Genomic DNA, 24,605 nt, shown 5'->3' on the forward strand with positions numbered 1-24,605 from the left:
GTCTCTGGACAATGGCTTCCTCATGTGGGTATGCTTCTAGGCTCTTTCCCGCTCAGCAGTGGCATATACTAACTGAAGAAAGAGAAAGGTGGGTGGAAGACTAGCTGAGATTACAGCAGCTGAGCTTTAGTGATAGTAGCCAGTTCAGTCTTCAGGGTCTCCATCTACAACCTGACTCATGGTGACCTGTGCCCTATCCAGCATCCAGCATCACATCATCCACCTAGCTTATCTCTCTTCCTTTCTCTGTTTTTGTTCCTTTTTTTTTTTTTTTTTCCTTTTTCCTTCATGCTTGGAAACTCATGAAGCCCAAATTGTTTCTACTTCTACTAGGAAATTTCCTTTCAATGTGTTTGGCTAATAGAAACCCCTTTGCTGTGAGTCATTGTGACCACATAACAGGCAGGATTCTTAGGATCATTTCAAGGGGGAACTGTCCCATTTATAAAAGAACCATTTATATAAGCTCTAGTGTCCTGATCACCTCTGGAAGTTCCCGCTTTCAAAATCTACAAAACTCTTAGTGGCCAGCCATAAGGCAACTTCTAATTTCTTCCTTGTAATTCTCAAGGATAATAGTCCACAGCTGAGGATATCTCAGTAGTTAATTGCCTGCCTGATTTATGCCAGGCTCTGGATTCAATACCCAGCACAAGAAGGAAAAGGAGATAGAAGTGGGGAGAGGCAAGGACAGCAGAGAAGGAGAAAGGAAGGAGATCTTAGGAAGTGCTAGGAATGTTTATTAAGATTCAGACAGCTGACCAGTAAAGCCCAGGATTTGTTCCAGTTTCCCCTCCCCCAAACAGGTGAAGTGCTTCTCACTCCCGGTTCTAAAAAACCTGGATGAGCTGCTTTGGGGAGACCCCTCAGCTGGTGGGGAAGTGAAACATGCGCCTTGCAAGCCTCTCTCTAGCCCAGCCAGCCTGAGTGGGAAAGCTGCTCTCAAGGAATCCTAGGCTTCTGTTGTCCCTTGCTGCCTGTGTGTAAGTAATAAATCTGTTTCGTGCAACGTGTTATGTGTGTGGGTGTTCTGTCTCACCAGACTTAGATAAGCTGGGAACCAGTGCGCAGTGAACCTGCTTCGCAAATATCATCACATTGGATGTTAGGATTTAACATATGAATCCGGGGGTGGGGGGCGGGACACAAACATTCGCTCTATAGCATATGTGTTCTGACATTTACATATTTGAAAATATCTCTATTTTTGCTTTCATGCATAAGGATAACTTGACTATGTTTGCAATTCTTAAGTGCCATCTCTGTGTTCACAGCTCTGTGGTCGGCATGCCTTTCTTTCTTTAGTTTGTAACAAAGAGGAGTCTTAGTCCCTGTCAGTTTTGGAGATGTGGCCGTAACTCTTGTTTGAATTTAAAAAAAATAATAATTTTATATGTTTATCTCCTAAATAACTGCTTTTACTTTTTCAAATAACTTGCAACCTTCAAATAGAACTCTCACTTGAAAGGGAATAAAAGTTTTTTCTGCAGCCATATATGAATGCTGGTGGCCCAGGAACACAGATCTGGTTTATCCAAAATTTGGGTTCAAATGTGGCAACAATTTCATGAAAATTTATAGTGACAGAACAAAGGAAGTTATAAGTAAAGACACCTGTAAAATGAGTTGGTGGAAATATCAGGTTTGTACATTATAGCAAAATTGGGAAGCCTCTGTTAGTGGTCTTGGATGCTATCTGGTGGTATTCTTAGCTTTTGAACATTGGAAGCTAGCGGCTTGTTACAAATACATTTTAATGGTTTGATAGTCAGGAGAATGTTAGGTCAGACACAGGGTAGAATGTGCAATGAATGGCTTTCAAAGGGATAAAAAAAAATACCATGAGATAATTTAGCTTTGGTCTGCAACATTTTAACTCTCCATTAGCATACCGTTCAGTCACTTGGCCATCACTAACCCATATTGGGATTTTATTCACTGGGAGCTTAAATGCAAAAAAATAATTATGTTACATTTAGTTTGGTTTAAACTTTAGAATAGTCTCTGTCTCTCTGTCTCTGTCTCTCTGTCTCTCTCTTTCCTCTCAATAATGTTTCCCTCCTCAGAAGAATGTTCTAGTGCCCAGAACTTACTATCTTACTTCTCAAAATAACTTTACAGATGTCATTACAACAGGATCAGGCACAAGCTGCAGATGCTAAACTGGCTGAATGGGCTATTGAAGATCATGTGCTTTTTCTACAAGAAGGTAGCAGGGCTGTCAGAGGCAGAGAAGAGTTGAGTATGATACACTGCTGCCTTAAAGATGGATGAGGCTGTAAGCCAAGAAAAGTAGGCTGCCTCTGAAGGCTGAAAAGGTGGAATGGATCTATTGTGGAGCTACTAAAATTTTGTTTTTAGATATCTACCTCCCCATCCCCCAAACTGTAAGAGAATAATTCTATACTATTTAGGGCACAGGTCTGCAGTGATTTGCTAAACAGCCATAGAAAATGAATGATGCTATTTTTAGCTTCATATGTAAAGCTATCTAAACACATAAACATTTTTAGAATGGCTTCTCATTATTGTAATAAATTTTATTTTAAATGAAAAAAGTTTTAACTTTTCGGGGAAAAATAGTCTCTAAATTCTAGGGAATTTCCATATCTGTGTAATACTTCTCTGATTGCTTGGTCCTCTACCAAGGACTCTGCTTCCTAGTCTTGTTTTAATACCAGATAAAAAGAGTGACGGTTTTGGGGTGAGCTTGGTATGATTCCCTCCTAGAAAGTATCCTGTGTAGATCAAGGGGAAAATACATTGGTGAAATCCCAAATGTCAAGGATTCCAGAGTAATTCTTCAACCTGGAATTAAAGGAATCCCTATGTAAATATAAATTATTTAGTTGCTTCCATGTCCCTCGGGATTCCAGGCAAATGTATTCAAATTTTAATAAGTATGGAAAACTCTAAATAGGAACTCTAGATGCTCAGTAGCTAGAATAATGAGAAATTGTCATCTCCTTTTTTGAGGACGAATAACAATAAAGCTAAAAATCTGTGCACTGAGAAATGCCTTTGTCTTGTTTTACTTATCATGCTGTGTGATACCCACCTCAGTGCGGTTGTGTGGTGTCCCTAACTCACCAGCATCCTTTCTTCCTCAGGACCTTTGCACATATCCTCTCTTTCTCCATCCTTCTAACAACACTTAATCATTCACATTTCATTTTAAATATTACTTCCTCAAAGGTTTCCTTTGACCCAGCCTGCTGGTTTAGGTTAGTGAATCTTTTAATTTTTCTCAGTAACAACTTACTAGATGTCCCTCTAGTTTTAAGTCCTTCTCAATTGTAAGAAGGCAGAAAACATGTCTTTTGTAGATCAGCCTCAGGAATATTTGAGAGAAGAAATAGATCTGGACTACCTGTTTGGCTTTTCTGAATGTTTCTGTCTATCTAATCTTACCTTCTGTTCACCCACTCTACCTCAGAGCATGAACACCATCTTTCACCTTTCAACTCAGTACATTAACCCAATCATACAAACAACCAAATAACAAGAAACAACAAAACAATCCATGTATTCTTCCAGAAATCTCTGAGAAAGTTACACTGGGTATTGCCAGTGCATGGTAACTTTCTCTTGACATGAGAAATGAGTATTGATGGCACCAGCACATCATTGCATAAGACCTTATAACAGTCATGATACAAATGTCTTGAACTGTGTTTATGTTCATGCCTCTGATGATGAGACACCTCTGGTTTCCCTCTGGTTTTAACACCTCCAAACTTCATGGTGTGACAGTGTTCCTTGATCAGCATTTTCTCTACTGAATTCGGGTATGCGTGTCTTTTAAAGAGTATGTTTAACAAAAGTATTCTTTGTCTTTCTTTGTGATATTATTTGTCAAGTGCACAAATGACTAAATTTTTTGTGAATGGCCAATATTCGTATTATTTCCTGTTGCTAGCATAGATTTTTTTTTTCCTTCTTAAAGCTATATTGGGCATTTCCATGGAGTTTTGGTGGCAAAAGGTTAAAACCTTCCTCACATTTTACTGAATAATGCTTTGGATAATTTCCTTTCTACATAGCCATCCCCGTGCTGATTCCCACCATTTATTTATTTATTAGTTTATTATTGTTGTAAGTAAAAAGTCCACCATGAAATTATTAAATATTAAGTATTATTAAAAAACAACCATCTAGAGACTGCCATACCCGTGGATCCATCTCATAATCAGCCTCCAAACGCTGACACCATTGCATACACTAGCAAGATTTTGCTGAAAGGACCTAGATATAGCTGTCTCTTGTGAGGCTATGCCGGAGAAGTGGATGCTCACAATCAGCTATTGGGTGGATCACAAGCCCCCAATGGAGGAGCTAGAGAAAGTACCTAAGGAGCTAAAGGGGTCTGCAACCCTATAGGTGGAACAACAATATGACCTAACCAGTAACCCCCCAGAGCTCGTGTCTCTAGCTGCATATGTATCAGAAGATGGCCTAGTTGGCCATCATTGGAAAGAGAGTCCCATTGGACTTGCAAACTTTATATGCCTCAGTACAGGGGAACGCCAGGGCCAAGAAGTGGGAGTGGGTGGGTAGGGGAGTGGGGGGGGAGGGTATGGGGGACTTTTGGGATAGAATTGGAAATGTAAATGAAGAAAATACCTAATAAAAAACAAAACAAAAAACAAACAAAAAACAAAAAACAAGGATCCATGTAGCGTGAGATAATCCAGCAAAGACTCTGCAGACAGCACCAGAGGACAATTGATCTCACACATGAGTTCGGTAATCTTTCTGTTCCACAGTTGACTGAGCATCCTTCATCACTATGGTGAGAACTCCTCACTGCTAATTTACTCCTGGGTGTTGGCCCTTAAATGTTCATACCTTAGCACATTACTGCAGCTTTGCTAATGTCACTGGCAAGGAATGGGGCTTATGTAGCCTTCTCTTCCATTACTTAAAAGAGAAAAAGATCTGTGATGCATGGGACAGTAATTCAATGCCTGCCTTCCACAGGTGAATTCCAGAAACATCAGGTAAAGCCCTGATGTGGCTAAATTTTTCAGTAATAAAATGAGAGCACTGTGCCTTAAACACATGTACTTATGAAATTATCACTGGAGAATGATCTTGGAAGGAAAACCTTCTATTACTAGTTATGGACGTCATCCATAACAAGGACTTTAAGTATTCTATTAAATTCCCTTGAATAAAAGCATTGTTGGCATTATTTGCCTGAGATGTAACACTTGTCTTTCCAGACCTGAGACAAACAGGTGTACACAGTTGTATACACTTAATTGTATACAGCTGCTTCCTGACTTGTTCCCAATTAAATACATTTTTTGTAAATGAATATAACTGGTAAGCAGACAGTAGAACATGATCAACATTGTGTAGTCTTTTGAATAAAGTAAAGGGAGTATATTTATTTGATATAATAATATTATTTTGGAACTCTATTTTTGAAAAGATTATAAAGTGCCTGCATTCCATGTAGTACTAAATTATCTTCCACATTAACTAATAAATGTGCTAAGAAGACCATGTACATGCAATAGTTAATTTTCATGTCAAATTGAAGGGCTTTAAAGTCCCCTAGGAGGTGGTGAGGTACACCTTGGGTGTGTTGGTATGTATATATGAGTGTGTGTGAGATATATGTATGTTGTGTGGTGTGTGAGAATATGTGTGTGTATGTGTGGTATGTATATGAGTATGAGTGTGTGTATGTATGTGTGTGTGTATGTGCATGAGAGTGTGTGTATGTGTGTTAACTGAGGAGGAAACAAGAACCTTGACTATGAGTTGTTCCATCCCATGGGCGGTGGCCCCAGACCTGAGGAAAGGAAGTGAAAGAGAAAGCAATCTGGGCACTGAATTCTTTTTCTTCTGGTACCATGATGTGAATTAGGCAGCTTTGTCATACCTAATAGACTAAATTCTGAATTTATGAACCAAAGCCAGGGAATCCTTATCAAGTATTGTGGTCACAATGACATAAAAGTAATTAGCATAGGATTATCATTAATTTCTTTGTGTGTAGATAAAGCTCCTGTGGTTTGTGGCTGTAAGTGGGAACACTTCTAAGGTCTAAACCAAGTTATTAAGTTACTCTCATTAGTCTAGACCATATCTCATGATATAGTGTCTTAGTTAAGCTTTTTATTACTATGATGAAACATCATGACCAAAAAGCAAGTCAGGAAGAAAATGGTTTAATTGGGCTCACATTTCCACATTGTAGTCTGTCAATGAATAAAGCTAGGATAGGAACTCAAACAGGCTGAAACCAGGAGGCAGGAGCTGATGCAGAAGCCATGGAGGAGTGTGGCTTACTGGCTTCCTCAGCCTGCATTCTTATAGAGCCCAGGACCACTAGCCTAGGGATGGGCCCACCCACGATGACTGGGTTCTCTCACATTGATCACTAATTAAGAAAAAGTCTTACAAACTGTTCTTATGGAGACATATTCTCAGTTGAGGTTCTCTCCTTTCAGATAACTCTAGTTTGTGTGTCAAGTTGTCATAACACTAGCCAGCACACCCAAGTTTATCAGTATCAAGATCATGTGTACTTTCTATACTCTTCTCAATTTCATAAAAATAACATAAACTTGCATGGGGAAGAAATATGTGAAACAAACAATGAATATTTACATATATTATTAAACTTCTATCATCTAAAGGGTATGTAGCTCAGTGTTTGTCCATTACTTCTGGAGCTTGGAGTTTACACATTATCAGTCAGTGCTAGCCTTCCTGATCCAGGTGACATCCATGCTGTTTGTAGTAGTATCCCAAAGAACTCTAAAATGATTAAATCAATCTATTACCATAGCTTACATATCAGCAACACGAGGCTATCAAGTACTTAAAGCAAGAATCACAACACTGAGATACTAGATTTTTATGTTTTGTTTAATTGCAAAATCTCTGATGTCATCAGATTTCTTATCACACACCTAGAATCCTCATTATTTTAGTTCAGATAACCTGGTGGCAAAGTCTGCAGAAACTAAGGATAAAACTTGAACCCATTAACACCTGTCCATATTCTGTGTGTATGTGGTAGAAAATGGAAAGCAGAAGCCATTTGACTCTTGCTTCATAAATATTTGCATAGACAATACATGAAGTTTAAAGAATAAAAAATGTTTATGGATAAGAGTGATCAAACTATGTGTTTTCAAAATGCACATTTGTAAAGGGGTCGACAACTGCCTTCCCACTCAAGGGTACTCTCAGCATTAAGAAAATTGAACTGATTGCTGCATGATGCTTATTGTTCTTGTGGTTGTTAACAAGACATCTTTTTGTAACAAAGTTTTATCTAAAAGGAAAGAAAAGAAAATCTGGCCTTTCTTGACTAACCCATCATGGCTTCTCGCTTGCTATTTAATGGCACAAATTGTTCTTGAGGACAGAGACACAGAATAATATTAAGAACCCAGGAGGTCCCAAGTCTCCCGTAGACAGAACCTAAAGAAAATAACAAGAAAAAAAAACAAACATCCTGGGCCTTAGGCTAGAAATGAGGATGCTATAAATACTTATAGGACAACAGAGTAACAGAGAGACCCTTTGATGGCCTATATTGATTGCCAACTTGGCAGGGTCTAGAATCACCCAGAAGACAAATCTTTGAGCTTACCTCTGAGGATCATCTAGATTAGATTAGACTCTGGGCATGCCTGAGAAGGACAGTCTTTATTGGATAACATGAGGAAGGAACACTCACACCATTCCCTGTGTCTGGGTCCTAGACTGCATAAAAATGTTAAAGGTAGCTGAACAAAACATTCATTTTCATCCCCTCCTAACTGTGGATATGATGTGAACAGCTACTGCCCACTCCTGGTGCCATTAATTCCCCACTGTGATTGACTTAACCTTGGAACTCTGAGTCATAATGAACCCTTCCTTTTCCTTCCCTCCTTTTTTTTTTTTAAGATGTATTTATTTATTCTATGTATATGAGTGCCCTGTTTTCATGCACACCAGAATAGGGAGTCAGATTTTATTACAGATGGTTGTTGGGAACTGAACTCAGGGCCTCTGGAAGAACAGCTCTTAACCACTGAGCCATCTCTCCACCTCACTCCCTGCCTTGTTATCTTTACCAGTGCATTTTATATAGTAACATAAAAGTAAGAGACAGACAGTCAGAAACTCAAATTGCCACCAATCATTCTCTTCTCTTGAAGCTGCTTAACTTCCTTTGCTACAGGCCCATTGGGAAGTAGGGTACGAAACCTCAGAATCAACTGTTTGGGTAGGAAGGTTATTGTGAGTTGAAAGCAGTTGACAAGGAGCAGAAGTAAGAACATCCTCGGAGTCCCAAGATCCTTTTCTGCATAAAAGCAGGGTAGAATTTTCCCCATGGGGACGCAACATAAATTTATAAGAAAGTGAAGCTTTCTGTCTTTAGTTAAAAAAAAAAAAAAAAAGACTTTAGAGGTTGAAGGTTGAAGAGATGGCTTGGTGATTAAGAACAGTTCTTGCTCTAGTTTCACTTCTAAGCATCTACATGGTGACTCAGAGTCACCAGTTATTTCAGTTCTAGGGGTTCAGTGCCCTCTTCACTGAACTGGCATGTACACAGTGCACATGCACATATGCAGGCAAAGCATGACTACACATAAACTAAATAAATCTAACAAGAAAAGATGACTTTTATAACAAGCCACACTGGATAACTTGGAACTATTATACATTTCCCAGTTGCTTTCCCATAATTTGCTGCACCCAGGAGTCTTAAGGCCTCTATTCATTTATTCAATTATTTTTCCATCTTGGTTCAGATGGCAGACCAGCCTCCAAGTCCAACATCCTTTGGTTTCTTTTTTTTACTTCCTTTCTCTTAGATCGTATGCAGGTAAGAATAAAGAAAAAACTTACATCAAAAAAATGGGGCATAAGAAGATGTAGTTCCTGTTTGTGTTTTTTTGGTTTAATTTTCTAGTGCCTACAGAATATTCAACCATTACTGTTGGTGCTGGTGAAGCTGAAAAACCCCTACTTTCAAAAATTTTAATGAAGTTGAAAATAACTAAATAGTCATCCAAAAGGAAATAGTTGAATCAGCATCCATCCATGTTTTTGAAGAGTAGAAAACGTTAAAGTTAAAATGTGGTAAATATTTAAGTGTTGATGGCAACTTGGGGATGCCAACATGCTTTTACTTGACAAAAACCAAGATGTGAAAAGCAAGACTTGTCCCATTCATATAAACGTAAATGCATTTCAAACACCTATTATGTAACTGCATAATCCTCACAAGGTCACACCCTCAATTTGAAGCCTCTCAGAATAGAATCAGAATCTAGGAACTGTCCAGTAGCCAGGGAGAACTAGAAACAGCATGCATGCTAACTGTACCTTGCTGCCAGAAGAGAAAGGCATGCAAACCTCAGGATACTTACTCTCCACAAAATCAGTCATGTTCCTCTATATTCCTCTGCCTGACCTAGACTCACCCATCTGGACAGAAAACTTGTCATTTTCTTGCTTCTCTATCCCTTTTTGAAGTGTGTGTGTGTGTGTTATTTGAGACTGAACTCAGGGTTTGTGCTGCATGCTAGGAAGAGCTCAGTCACTGAGCAACAGCCCCAGACTTTTTTCTTGTTTTCATGAGGTAACCCAGGCTGGCCTGAGTTCTTCATGCTCCTGCCTCAGTCTCCCCAATTGCTAGAATTCCAGATTGACATCTCCAGGCCAGGCTTCATCCTTCCTTCTAAGGTCCTCTTAATTTCTACATAAACTCCCCGCCTTTCTAACCTTGTCTTGACATGACATGCATTTTAAGGACTCAGGCCTAAGAGATGACTTGTTTGGCACTAAGAACACTATAAGACAGGGACAATACATGGTTGCTACAAAGTTAACTGAAAGAAGTAGAATAAAGGCATCCTGTGTATGAGTACAGCTATGAAAAACTGACAATCTACAGCCTCTTGGATAAGAGAAAGAAAATAGCAACTGGCAAATCCACTTACAGAGTTCATCTTGAATAGTTCTCTTTGGGTAGCCCCACATCTTCTTGTATCTACTTCTTCATATTTTCCCAGATGGTTATGAAATGTGTGTATTTATAATAAAGAGATTTAAGAAATACGATGATTTTTCTGAGTCTACTTTCCTGAAATAACAACAGCTCTTTATGAAGAAGACAGAGTGAGAACGTCCAGGTCCCATCAGTAGCTTTGCCTCATGTAAATGAACAAGGGATCACGCTATAATTGGTGTTATGTGTACATTAGTTTCCTAGTGCATCATCAAGTCCTGAACTTGACAATGAGACTTAGAGAAAACCTGTACAAACTTGTTATACTAAAATATTTGTTAGCTCTGGTGAGAAAGTAATGAGTCACTGAGACAGAGTCCCAGTGAATAAGAAAACCCTTGGTTTTTGTATAGCACAAAGCTCAGGCTGGGTGCTTTAAGAGTTCTAAAAATGAAAGTCCATTTGACCCTTTGCATATTGCAAAGCAACCCAGATGAAGCTGTGTGGAAGAAGATGACCATTGGCACACCTGGAACCTTCTTGCACAGTTTATGTCTCAGTAAAAATGTGTAATACCAGGAGAGAAGGTATTGAGGTTTATTTAGGGGTATATCTTACGTTGTCGGGATGGCTATGCATTCTTAGGGAATAGAAAATTCTTCCCAGGTCTCTTAGAAGGCAATAATGCCAATGTACAAAAGAAAAAAGAAAAACTTTAAAGGTAGAGCTCCCTTGACATGTGGGGAAACTGTCTTTTGCTGGTCTCTAAGCAGGTAATCAACTCAAATCAACTGAGTACACTCATGTGCATGGAAATGATCAAGCCAGCTTGCCTCCCTCCTTTTTCAGCCCAAACTTTTTACCATTACAGATATGTTAGTGGGGGATGAAGGGAAATTAAATTATAATTATAGTCATATTGTTAACTTTTAATGATGTTTGTATTAGGGAAATGGACGGTTAAGATATTAGCTAGCAAAATATTGGATTTTAACAATTTGAGAATTTAATATATATTTGGCATCTAAACTCTACAAAACAATGTCTCTGATAAAGACTTTACTGAGCCTGTGATATTTGAACACACGACACTTTATTTATTTGTATTAAATTGTATGTGTGTGTATGTATGTCTGTATGTGTGAGTGCAGGAGCCCAAAGAGCTAGTAGATATATGGTTCCCTGAAGCCACAGCTATAGGCAGTTTTGAGCCATCAGAATTTCATACTAGGAACTGACTTTAGATCCAGTCCCAAAAGATGACATTTTAAATTATATGGACAGTCAGTACTCATGTCTTTTGGATGGTAATAGTCATATTTTACAGTGGTCACATTTAGTCAAATTTCTATAACTGACAAAATACCTGAGCAAATCAAGTTAATGAGCAGAAAGGTTTGCCTCACCAGTGCAGAGGGTACAGAGACTCCGTTATTTTGGGACTGTTTTAATACAGCAGATCAGACTGCTCACTTCATGGCAGCTAGAAAGCAAAGAGAGAAAGAAGTGGTCTAGGACCAAGATACACTCTTTTTTTTTTTTTTTTTTAAATTAGGTATTTATTTCATTTACATTTCCAATGCTATCCCAAAAGTCCCCCACACACTCCCCCCCCCCACTTCCCCACCCACCCACTCCCACTTCTTGGCCCTGGCGTTCCCCTGTACTGAGGCATATAAAGTTTGCATGACCAATGGGCCTCTCTTTCCACTGATGGCCGACTAGGCCATCTTCTGATACATATGCAGCTAAAGACACGAGCTCCGGGGGGTACTAATTAGTTCATATTGTTCCACCTACAGGGTTGCAGATCCCTTTAGCTCCTTGGTTACTTTCTCTAGCTTAAGGCATGTTCTTTGTTACCTATTTTCTCTGGCTAGGTCCAACTTTCTGATAATTCATTTGAGTATGATCTCATCAGTGCATTAATACGTTGACAAAGTGTGCATCTTGCTGGGGCAATTATTTCTCAAAAGCCTCAGAATCCAGGGAGCAAGCCTTCAGTACATGGACCTTTGAGACATTTCCTGCCAACTATAGCATCTTCTATGCAAACAAATCAGAGGACATGGATGTCTGACAGGCTTGGATTCTAATTACTTGAATTATATTGTTTTCAAAATTTCTATGTCAGTAATTGCTTAGCTCTCCAGGGATTGTGGGTTTAGGAGTTGTAAATGGACTTCTGATTTTATGAAACAAAACTGAGCTCTTTGGCAAGCAAAGTATTTTCATTTAAGTAGTCTCCTTTTATCACATTAAATAACAAAGATTGCGGGTTTTTTTTCCCCCTAAATGTTTTGTCTGGGCAACATCTTTTAACACTTTAATTGATTTTAAATGACCATGGGCTTGTAAAGTGTGCTTACTAAATGCTGGGGTTTTTTCTTATTCCTTTGAGGTGGTATAAGCATTTTACAACACCTAGCTCTTTGGAAAACAGAACACTCACCATACGTAATAACTGGCATACAACCAAGAAAGTCTTTTTGTGTGTTGGTGGCCAATCACGCAGAGCTCCTCTGATCAATAGCTGGGTTTGAAACCCGAATTTTCCTAAGCTTTTTCTCACTGATGACTCAGACTTGGGTGCTTTGGTGTCTAAATTCCTTTCTTTCTTGTTTCTCATCACACTCACTCAGAAGATGTCTTTCACAAGTTCCAAAATTTATATTTCTATATTCTGTCAGTTTTCATCTTGAAACATACACGAAGCAATATGTTCTGAATCATAAAACTCGGCATTAAATCCCCACACTTGGAAAACGCTCTCAGTGTAGGTTTACCTGCGCTACTGTTCCTGTTTGCATTTGCTACCAACTTAGTATCGTTTGAAAGTCATTAACATCTATGAGACTTTCAACTTCATTGCCATGTTAGGAAGATTCTTGGCTTCAAGGAAGATAAAACCCAAGGTGAAATGGCTTAACTGATAGGGACCAATGACAGCTCAGGGTGGATGGAACTGTGTGCTGCTGGAGGGGTAGCAGAGGTCGTAGGTTCAAGGACACTGTTTTCGCCCATCCTGTTCTTCTGACATTTCTTTTAAATCAGGTTTATAATTGATCAATTTTAAGTTTAGGATTTTGGCAAGGTTATAATTATGTAAGCACAACTCAAAACATTTTCATCAGTCCATAAAGCTCCTTTAGCTTCCTGAATCTCCCCAGCCCACGTTCTGGCATCTTCCACTTGTCTCTCCTTCCTTTCCTGTGGGAGGAGACATGCTACATCTGTCCAGCTTGATGCTTCCGTGGCAGGTTTGCTCCCTTTTGTTGCTGGGTGATATTTCATCATATACGATCCAGGTTCCATGTAGTTTATCCACCCACTAAGAGATGGGAATTTGATGGCAGTTTGAAACTTTTATGCATTCAGCTGCTAATCAACATTGGTAGTCATGCCTTTGTGCTGATATAGGACTACATTTCTCCTTTTCAAAGGATTTATTCTATTTTAAATTATGCGTTTCTAAATGTATAGCTGTGGGTGAATATGTGAAGATGTGAGTGTAGTCCATAGAGACTCAGATTCCTTGAAGCAGGAGTTACAGACAGTGTGAGCTGCCCAGTGTGGGCAAGAGATATATGTTCCCATAACTACTGAGCTATCCCTTCAGTACCATTTCTCTTGATGAAAAGTTTGGGAACATGCCTGTGAGGTCACATACTTAGTATCACACTGGGACGTTATTTCACCTTATACAGTGTTAGTTACTTGCAATCAGCCATGATCCTGTACTATGAAATAGAACACTCCAACACTGAGTTGTGCGATGGAGTCTTGTCCTGTTATGTTTAGAGCTTCAGCCCTTCTTTTGCCTTACAAACTCACTTTGTACACTCTGCCTGTGCCAGTCACTCAGTACCACAAGGGTTTTCACATTGACTACTGAGGGATTACAATTTGCGTCCAAATTAATATGTCATTCTTCTATGTCATGTCCCATACTATCCACCTCATTTTGTCTCGTCACATAGACATGTGTCACCCCATATTATCACAAGCAGGGTGAATATGGTACAATAAGATATTTTGTATTAGTTTGAATGAGAAATGTCCCAGACAGTCTCAGGCATTTGTACACTTGGCCTCCAACTGCTGGCACTGTCTGGGGAGGTTTGGTTTGCACCACCTGCCTGGTATAGTATGTCACTGGAGACTAAAAGGCCTTCTGCCATCTTCAGTTGGCTCTTTTTCTTTTCTGTTTGTGGTTCAAGATGTGAGCTCTCAGCTTGCTGTTCCTGCTGCCATAGCTGCTGCCATCTTGTTGTTCTACCACCATAGACACTTATTCCCCTGGAACCATGAACCAAAAATATACTCTCTCTTCCTTAAGTTGGCTTGGACAATTTTTTTTTTATCACAGCAAGAGAAATGTACTAATGTATTCATATTCACATAGGATAAAATCCCTTGTAATTTATCTTTATTACTGACCTATTACTAATTATGGTTAACCTCTGACTATGTCTAATTTATAAGTAAAATTCTTTATGGGTAAAATAAAAGTTATTTTGCCTCAAAAATGACCTTACCTTAAAAAAGAAACTTATTACAGAATATGTAAGGTTTGGTTCTATCTATAGTTTCAGATATTCCCTGGGAATCTTAAAATATGATTCCTATGGACAAGATGGGATATGCTAAGTCAGAGCCTGACAAATTGTCTGGATAAGCAGTAGAATGAAACTCCATTTCCTCTGCATCCTTTCCAACACTGGATATCTTACGTGTTCTCTCTCTCTCTCTCTCTCTCTCTCTCTCTCTCTCTCTCTCTGTGTGTGTGTGTATTTGAGACAGGATCTCTCACTGAACCTGATTATCATCTCTAAATCAAGAGTGGTAGGTCAATGGGCTTCAGTGATTCACTTGTCTCTGTTCCCATCATACCCACCTTACTCTCTGTACAGTAACTTCCTATGTAGGAAAGATGACCATAACCTTCAGCTCTTTCCTTGTGTTCTACCTCAAAAGTGTTCAGGTTATAGGCCTGTGCTATGGAGCTGTTTTATATGCTGGGGATTTTATTGAGGGCTTCCTACAGGTCAGAGGAACACTACCGATGAAGCTACACCCCTGTCTACAAAATTCATTTTAAAAATGTTTTTATACCCAAATCATGTAGTTCTTTTAAGAAATAGTCTCATGCTGTTTACCATTTTTGGAGTTTGGTAAAATCCTTATTTTCCTTATTTCATCAAATTTAGCAGAGAGAATTAATACCACCAGGCAAGAATAAAGCTTCTATCATGATATTTGAGTCACTGTTGAATCAAGCTTTATTAAATACTGGCCAGGAATGATGGACACAGGCCAGGTCTACACCAGGAATTCCAGAGTATGGCACCATATTGCATTTGTCAGGGGCTTATGAAGGCAAATCCCACAAGGGTATGCACTTTCTGCCTTTGTAGACTCAAGGGCAAACATTCATCCTGACGTACCTCTTGCCCATTTACTTCCCACCTACATGTGACCAAGCACATCTTGTGCAGTTTGGGCAAGCTTGTTATCTTTCTTGAACAACAGCCTCCAGCATTCCTAGAAGTTACCTTGAGCAAGTGGGACTTACAAGTTAGAGGTATTTTTGTTTGTTTGTTTGTTTGTTTTATAGGTCTCTTTTTGGTTTTTCAAGACAGGGTTTCTCTGTGTAGCCCTGGCTGTCCTGGAACTCAGGCTGGCCTCGAACTCAGAAATCCACCTGCCTCTGCCTCCCAAGTGCTGGGATTAAAGGCTTGTGCCACCACTGCCCAGCTGTTTTATAGGTCTCTTAAAGTATAGTAACTAAAACTTAAAACATAACTTTAGCCTTCACAGAGAGGCTGTTTTTCTTTCAGTATTTGCATCTGGACAATTATTGAGTGTTTTTAGGTAAGAAACTAAAGTGCTGTTTGAACAGTCTTTTTTATAAAGATTTGTTTGTTTGCTCTAAAATGTAAATTGTGTATCCTTAAAGAACTTCTATATACTTAACATATTTCTCTCAGATGTCATAGTAACCTTAAAACTCAATAACTAATGTTTTTCATTTTACAGATGGGAACGTAGAAATGTACTAACTTTCGTTTTAAACATTATCCAAGTATTAAGTGACAGAACTAGGCCTAGGGCAGTCACTTGCAAGTGACACACCCAGATAGATACAGGCCCTCCCAGTTACAAGGGGCTGTCTGGGTATGCCCAGAGGCTGGACGAGCTGTTGGTAAGGATCTGATCAATTTAAAAGGGATTGGTACTCAGAACTGGTACAGGAAGGTTTCAGTTCTTCTTCTGTAAGCGCTGGCCCAGTTTACTAACCCCAGGTTAATCTGAAGGCTCTTCAGACAGGCCTTGGCAGGGCCCAGTGCTTAGAAACTCTAACCCTCTCTCTCTCGGTACCGCCCCTCCACCGCTGCAGCCTCTGCCACTGGGCGGCCTCTGCCAGGCTCTGGGGCTCCCAGGGCTGGCTCCGGGGAGGCGGCCCACAGGCTCGCCCGGCCCCTGGGAGGAGCCTGGAGAGGCCCGCGTGACTGCGAGGCCTTAGGAGACCAGCGCTGTGGGACTCCGGCGGCAGGTCAGTCTTCCCTCCATCCCGGCTCCGACGCTCAGTGCCCGGCGGGCGGCTGCGGCGTTGTCCGGGCCCGCTACAGGCCCAGCTTCAGTCCCCGCACCCGGTACCGACTCATCCGGGAAACCGGCCGGCGCTTCTGCACAGCTCCGGACAGCCATCCCTGGGACGGGGTCGCCGCTCAAGGCCGGGAGGGAGCGTTTGAACCGGGCGAGCATCACCCCGGAACCACCGAGTCCCCAAACTTTTAGCTGCCCCGCTTAGAAGTTGTTCTAGGAAGACTTGCCAACTTTAGCCAGCAACTTTGGCGTGTGTGCCCAACATACCGCCCGGTTTAGGGAACCCTTGGAATCACATCCTCCTTCAATTCGGTGGCCCAGTTGTTCCTGGTTTAGATTTCCCGCTCTGCTCGGGGCTCTGTTTAGCCCACTGGAGTGGAGTTTCAGCGGCCTCGGAGGCACTGGGTTCAATAAGCGAAGGAGGGAAAACTACTTAAGCAGAGATGGGTAGTTTAAGAGAAACATTTTGTACCCTGTCAGTATTTATAAATAATTTTCACGAAAGCATTTGTCCTGGTTAGATTTTGCTGTTGTTATCAACTTGTCTCCATGGAGGTCCATCTGGGAAGAGGGACAAATGTTGAATGTTGAGATTAATGTGAGGCTGTTAGTGACTGGGGAAGGGTACAGTTTTAAATTCAAAGGTCGCGTCTGACCTTTGGTAGTGTCTTACCACCACCAAACAAAACACCTGGGAATGACTTCCAAGAGCAAGGATTACCATGACAAGCTAACCTGTCCTATCAGGCCACTGACTAGTTCAGGCTTTCTGGTTTTCTGACCCTCCCTCTTACCCACTCCCATCAATGTGAGAACAGCTTTGCCTTAGAGATTACAGCTCTACAGATAACAGGAATCCCACATTCCAGAAGAAGGCCACATAAATTTAACTCAAGTGGCAAAATACCTCCATTAGATTTACTCACGGGCAGATGTGGATCTGTTGGAGTGATAGATGGGGGAGGGCCCAGGCCAGCAGTGCCATCCTTGGGCCTGGTTTGTTTAAGAAAGTCAAGCTGGTTGAGCCAGTTCGGCGCAGGACAAGCTATTGAGCAGGGGTCTGCCATGGTGGCTTCAGTACCTGCCTGCAATTGCTGCTTTGAGTTCCTGCCCTGACTCCCCTTTCAGGTGGATTGTAAACTATATGAAGTAATTCCCAAGTTGCTTTACCATGGTTTTGTTTATTTGGTTTTTTTGTTTGTTTGTTTTTGTTTTAGTCTAGAAATACTAAGAAGACCATGGTTACTTTCACGTCTAATTTCAAGCATTTTTTCTAATATTTATTAATTATATATCCCCTAGGAAGGTTGGTTCTTGGACAACCTAAAAAAAATCACATTACTCGTTTGCTAATTTCTATACAATGATAATTAATTATATTCTATAGTGTTGCTAAATATTAATAAACTCCTACATGAAATTTTGAAGTATTGATTTAAATGAAACACAGTAGATATTTTTAATTTTTAAGAAATTAATTTTTAATTTTTAATTTTGTGTGTGTGTATATAGGTGCCAGGTGAAGAGGTCAAATATATCAGGCCCCAGAGCTCGAGTTACAGAGAGTTGTAAGCTGCCATGTGGGCACTGGGAACTGAACCCAGATCATCCTCTACAAGAGTGTTGCATATATTATGTATATATATATATATATATATATATATATATATATATATATACATGCCAGTATCTCTTAGGTTTCAAAGTATCTGAATTTCTAACTTGAATATTGTGGATGGCTTATCCAGTTGGAATTGACTTCAGGATCCTAATCTTAATTCTGGGAAAGACATTGGGAGAAATGAGTTTCAATGCTAGAGTTTTAACTATTTATCTCATCCCTCTGCCAATAGATGTGATGGCACCAAGAAGAAAAGAGAAATACAAGCTTCCGGTTCCACTTCCAGAAGGCAAAATTCTGGATGATATGGAAGGAAACCGGTGGGCACTGGGCAAGATGATCGGCTCTGGAGGGTTTGGACTGATATACTTAGGTAAAGTATGACTAAGTTGCCAAGTCTAATTACATCTGTGATCTTTGTAACTATGGTAACAATGGTATTTTAAGAGCTAACTGAAATAACAGAATTCATAGATTCTTTTTTTAAAAAAAGTAATTTGAAGATAGTTAATGTTTAGTACATTAACTAAACATTAGGTTCAAGCCATAACTGACATAACATGTTCCCTGTTTGTCTTCTTTTTCCCCAGTAAGTTTTAGAAGTCTTTTCAGAGCTTAATTGCACAATCTGCCAGACAGAATTCAAATTTTCTTTTTGAGAACTTGTTTTCCTGAAACCACTTATTTTTATATGTTATAAACAACAGCTGTATAAATATAAATATTTTGTGATCCTTTTTAAAAAATATTTGCTATATTATGTGTATGATATATGTTGGACATGTCACAGGGCACCTGTGGTGGTCAGGGGACAATCCTTCCACCTTTATGTGGTTTCTAGGATGCCAACTCAGGTAGGTGGGCATACTTCTGGAGAAAGCACCTTTACCTGCTGTGCTGTAGCTCTGTTCTCTACGTTTTGACTCCTAATGATTATCATCTAGGCAATGCTAGGGTTCTACATAGACTTAAGGTTAATGACTGAAAGCATCTTTTATGTGGTATGAACAAACTTCTCTCGTGTGACTGCAGTTTACTGGTTATGCTCTCCCTGGGAAAATGACACAGTGGATGCTCAGATTACCCTCTGTGCTTTATGATAGGTAGGGGACCTTGCTTGGGTGTACTTCTACACTACATCTAAAAATTTAGAAATTATGCTGAATTTAAAGAGACCATTTAGGAATATCTTAATGCTGTGGTGGGATGGGGAAAATGACTAGGTTTGATGAATAAAATATTGGTGATTAGAAAAGAGTCAACTGGGTTTGGAGTATATACTTCATGAAAGCTCTTGGGTAACATGATTCAGGTATAAGTTGGAGATTAAGAATTACCTTTATATACATGTTTTATAAGGCTGTGTGTGCACATACACACTACTTGTTTGGCTCCGGTTGTAAACGATGACTCTCCATGTGTCAGAGTGATGGACATGTCTTTTCAAGTGCAGAACATTCTGTTAGTCACATGGCTTTTGATTTTTGTTTTCTGATTGTTATTGCCCAAATAAAATCTGTTTTACAGTGCGTTTTTCAGCATGTTGGTGACATCCCCTCCCACCATCTGAATTTTAGAAACTATCTTGGAAAGGTGTATATGAGCAAGTGTTCTTCATTGGGTAAGAACTCTCAGAAACACTTCTTTTCAGAGATTAGTTAGTTTTCACTGATTCTTTTGACCAATAAGCAGTTCCTTGAGAAGTCCCCTGGTTCTGGCATTTTATCATAGTTCTCTTCACTTCCTGCATATATATCACAAAGCACTTAAATTCAAGGTTTTTTTATATTTTATTTTAAATAATCATGTCCGGTGATTCTTTTCAGACATTCTTCCCAGACACACTGCTTTGGCAGACACTTTATCAGCGTTTGTGGCCTAAGGCTGAGAAGAAACTAGCTGCTCTGGCTGGCTCATTGTGCATGTACAACTGTCTCTAGCTTTGAGATCAATAGCCCAGGCCTGGTGGTAATCAGCAACGTGAAGCAAAGGGGAAGGGGCAGAGAAATCCATGTTTACTCTTGACTTGGAGGGATAATGTGCCTGTAGCATTCATATCAATAGTCCCTCTTAGGGATGAGAAAAGTCTGAATACAAGAACAAAGTCTGTGCTCTCTCTTTGTATATGAAAGTGGGAGGGAAGGGGACTGATTAGGGAGTGGGAAAGTTGCTGTCATTTTAGTACCAAATGAGCAAAAAAGTTTCTAAAACTCCAGGGAAAGAAAACAAAAGGTTTGAATTCCCTTTAATGCTTCATGTATCATGGAAGCCACTCACCCAAGGGAGACATGTATAATAGGAGCAAAAATTTCCAGAGCTGGGGAAATGTGGGTTGAATCCTGACTGGCCACTAAGTCACTGACAGATCAAGAGGCCACCACCTTACTAAGCCTCTGGAATTTTTGTTCCTAGTCTATGTAATTGTAAGAATAATTGCGAGGATTGAATGAGATGGTTTTGAAGAGTTTGGAACCTAGTAAGTACTTGATAAGTAGAACTTATTTAAAATTTTACATTCTAAATATCTGGTTCTATGGTGCACTAGGGAGAGGCTTTCATTAGAGGGGTTTCCTGTCTCCTCTGCCTTGAATTGTGGTGGATTTAACTCCTAGTGTAAAACTAAGAACTTAGAGACGGTTCATAGGTGCCTGTGTGTTTTATTTGCCACTCTCTACCTGTTCCCTTTCATGGTTTTTAGAGTGGCACAGGGCATCGTGAACATTTCTATTTAGACTACTACTTATTTGCTTCAAATATGAAAGGGATTGAGACCCAAAAATTAAAGAAAATGCAGAAAAGGAAGATGTGGGATAAATGTCCATTACATTCCTTTAAAATGTCTTGTTGTTGGAGGGCCTGAGGCTGAGACGGTGGGCTGTCACCGAGGAGTCCTTTTAGACACAGAGGCCGTGTAAGGTACTCTTATGTCATCCTCTAAAACAGTGGTACAGTTCATCATGTTGTGGTAACACTCAACTATAAAATTAAGTTCTTTGCTGTGTCATAACTCTAATTTTGCTACTGTTATGAGACCGTAAGAAGCACTTTTCTGGTGGTCTTAGGTGACACCTGTGAAGGATTTGTGTCCTTCTACAAAGGGGTCTTAGCCCACAGGTTGAGGGTCACTTCTCTAAAAGAATGCACCTGTGCTTTATTGACATATTGACAATAAATTCTGATATCATGCCTTTCATAGCTAAAGTTGATTTAATTTTAAGGACCGTCATCCATGGGTAAGCGGTTGGCCTTAGCAGAGTGCATTTTGAAGCTTTTCCTTATTGCTTTTACATTAGCCCAAGTTGGCACTTCAGAAACAGAAAAGATGCTTTTGGGGGGTGAATTTTGGAAGTTACCAAATTTAACTTATTTACTAGTGAGGAATGATCTCTACTTATAAAGGTATAGAAGACTGTGTTGTTTTGTTTATTATTTATTTCGTTGTAATTTATTTATTTATTTATTTATTTAAGGTATGCACAGTAACATTCAGGAGAGTCCAGTCATGACTCTAGTAGCAATTTTAAATGTTATTTTTGCTATTTTTTTTTAAATAGAAGGCAGTTAGTCTTGTGAAAATGACAATAATAGAAAAGAAGGATTATTTAAGGGAGTACAATAGTGGTGCATATTATTTATACAATAATCTCGTTCCCAGTGAAAGCACTGGTAAGACATGGAAATTTGAAAAAGTTTGCCTGGTTTTATTTATTTATTAGATATGTATGAGATATAGATAAGTAAAAATCTCTAGAAGATATTAATTTTTCAAGTAACTTCTATAGAATGTTTGCCTTGAATTTATAGCAGACAGTGCTGTTCATTTCCCAAGTTTGTGTTCTGTTTATAAAAAAAGAAGGGGAGGAATTCTTACAAGGCTTAGTTAGCCCTCATTTTTATTTTACTTTTAAAAAAATATACCTGACCTTAAAACAACCCATTTTATGTGCACGTCTTCATTTTCAAGAGTTTTAACTATCATAGGGCAGTTCATAAATTTACTGTTTGTGCCCCACATTTATGTATTTTGTCCCTTCTGCTGCACTGTAGCTGCCTTACTGTTCTTAGCACTGGTCAAGATATTCTCCCCCCACCCACCCCCCGTTTCTCTCAATTTGAAACTCACTGCTGTGGGGAAGTTTCTTCTTTATGAAATGAACTCACCTCTATTGCCACACAATAAAAAGAATTCTCTGTGTTCGGGAGCTTCTGGCTTCCTTATGAAATATGGATGGACTTTGCTTCTGAAGTGTTTTAGGTTCTGCTTCTGTGGAGAAAGGAGGGGAAGAATAAATAGTATGAGGTACATTCTTTCCTTTAAGACCCAGGGGTATCCATGTATATCAAACAAATCAGAAAAAAAAAATATCTGAGAAACTTTAAAACTTGGAATAAGGCTTCACTAGAAACTAACTACTAGGATCAGGACACTTCCCACATTTAATGATACAAAGGTGTTTGTGAAGTTTATACTGCTTCCATGCTTGGATTTATAATTATGCTTCTGAGGGTTTGCCTCTTACATCTCTGTCACAAGCACTGTGTTTTTCCTGAACACTGTATAGTTACGCTGTGTCAAAAACCACTTTAGCAGAAGAGATGGATGACTCAGCAATTGTTTCAAGACAGTTGTGAGAGATGTGTACTGTTTATTTCGTTAGACAGCCAGGTAGGCCAAGCTTTTCCTTAGCATCACCAATCCAGGGAAATGATGTTGTAGAAAGACATCCGTTGAAGGCCAGAAGCATCTACAGATGCAGTGTGATCCCAGGCAGTGAAGCATGTGGCCCTTCATTGGCATTAGACGATAACAGGAGGATCTCCTGGCAGAAGAACTGACTTTCAGTGCGTTCTGCATGCTGCCCCTCCAAACCCATCTTTGATTGGCACCTATGCACTATTGAAACTGGCATCACACCTTCTGAATGGGCACTGTGCCAGACTAGCAGATGGGTATGGGCAAAGGCATGCCAGAAACCCAGTATGTGAATCAAGTTTAAGTATCAGGGGCCCAAACTCCCATCCAGGGATCTAAAAACTGCAGTCTGTTAAGAGCTTTTTGTGCTTAAGGTTAAAGGACATGCCATTTCTACTCTAGCTTAGAGGTTGATTAATTTTGAAAGTCAAACAGGAACTCCTGTGGTGGTGTCAGGCAAAATTCTGTCTTTGGTGAATGAGAATTGCTAGTTCATGTGGGGAAGAGAAAGTATTGTAATGAAGTTTCCGGGGAGAGTGACTCCCCTGCAAGTCCCTCCAGCACTTAAGCAGCATGCGCTCAGTAAAGATGAATATTTCTCTTCTCCAGCGGAGCCAGGTGCAATCAAAGCCACATCTTCAACCTGCTCTAGTAAAGAACCCTAAATTTAGAAAGGGCAGGCGAAGTTTAGAAGAACTCCATGGTGTAGCTGTTCCAGCTCGAGCTGATGGTGCTTCGCAGGAGTGTACAGAGGAAGGGGTGAAGGGGTAACTCCAAATCGAAACCTTCAGAGTCTTCCAGCCTGAAATGGGAAAATCTTTAACAAGCCAAAAGAAGAGTTGAGTCCTTTCCCCTCAGTGGAGAAATCTTTCTGAATTTTTTCTTTTTATCAATAACAACTTAGGTTACAGAAATGTTAGGACCAACTTAATACATAAGTAACTAAACTTCCTATTCTTACTTTCACTTCCTTACATGTCTATCATGTATATAAACTTTGCTTCTTGAATAATGGATTTTGCATAAAATTGAGTTCTAAACGTCATATTCCTTATGATTGTCTCACACCCACTACAGAACTGCCCCCAAACCAGGAAGAGAGGGCCCTGTGCTTGTGATCATTTTAATCCTCTCTCCTAAGTACTCTTAAATTTATAGGCATGCCTGTAAGGCCAGCTGTGGCCGTGAGCAGCTTTGCTAATCACATTATAACCCTTGCTTTTGTTTTTCCACTGCGTAAACTTTATCTATGGAACAGATTCCACGAGACCGTTGTGAATACTTCAACGTATTCAAAACATATAACTGACACAAATTAAACTCCTAAAACTAAAGCTGGTGCAGTGTAACTGCCAAGTGAAGCTGGCACGTCCCTCTGTCAGACTGCAGGAGAGTGTGCCATACAGTCCTCGGAAAACACAATTCATGCAGAAGCTCTCTTGTCACTCGCTCTGATATTAAAACCAGAGAAAGTGACATTAATTAAAGAAATGGCACGAGCCAACAAAAGCAATGAAATTCTGTGCTTTGGCTTTGTGCAGACCTTAATCCAACGTGCTCTGCTCAGGTACTGTGACCAATTCTGAAGGGTGAGGGTTACACCTTTTAACTCTTCCTCTCCCCATTAGAAATGTGCTTGAGCAGCATTGGGCTGCTCTGTCATAACCCAGTCATTGCTGGGCTTCCTGGAGCACTGGCATGCTGGTGACTTG

At 39.8% G+C, this 24,605-nt stretch overlaps 1 protein-coding gene across 2 annotated transcripts in view; it reads left to right on the forward strand.

Annotated features, from left to right (window-relative positions):
- Nucleotides 1-16,435: 16,435 nt before the first annotated feature.
- The window catches only part of Vrk2 (VRK serine/threonine kinase 2), a 131,210-nt gene continuing 123,040 nt past the window's right edge, over nucleotides 16,436-24,605 (forward strand). For both annotated transcript variants that reach the window (XM_085829062.1, XM_021177191.3), the window contains exons 1-2: nucleotides 16,436-16,526; nucleotides 18,433-18,573. In XM_085829062.1, coding sequence (XP_085685188.1) covers nucleotides 18,438-18,573 — 136 coding nt within the window. In that variant the 5' untranslated portion in view covers nucleotides 16,436-16,526; nucleotides 18,433-18,437. The remainder of the gene's footprint in view (nucleotides 16,527-18,432; nucleotides 18,574-24,605) is intronic.

Source organism: Mus caroli, unplaced genomic scaffold (assembly GCF_978045245.1).
Source record: "Mus caroli unplaced genomic scaffold, Mus_caroli_1 scaffold_13, whole genome shotgun sequence".
Classification (NCBI taxonomy): domain Eukaryota; kingdom Metazoa; phylum Chordata; class Mammalia; order Rodentia; family Muridae; genus Mus; species Mus caroli.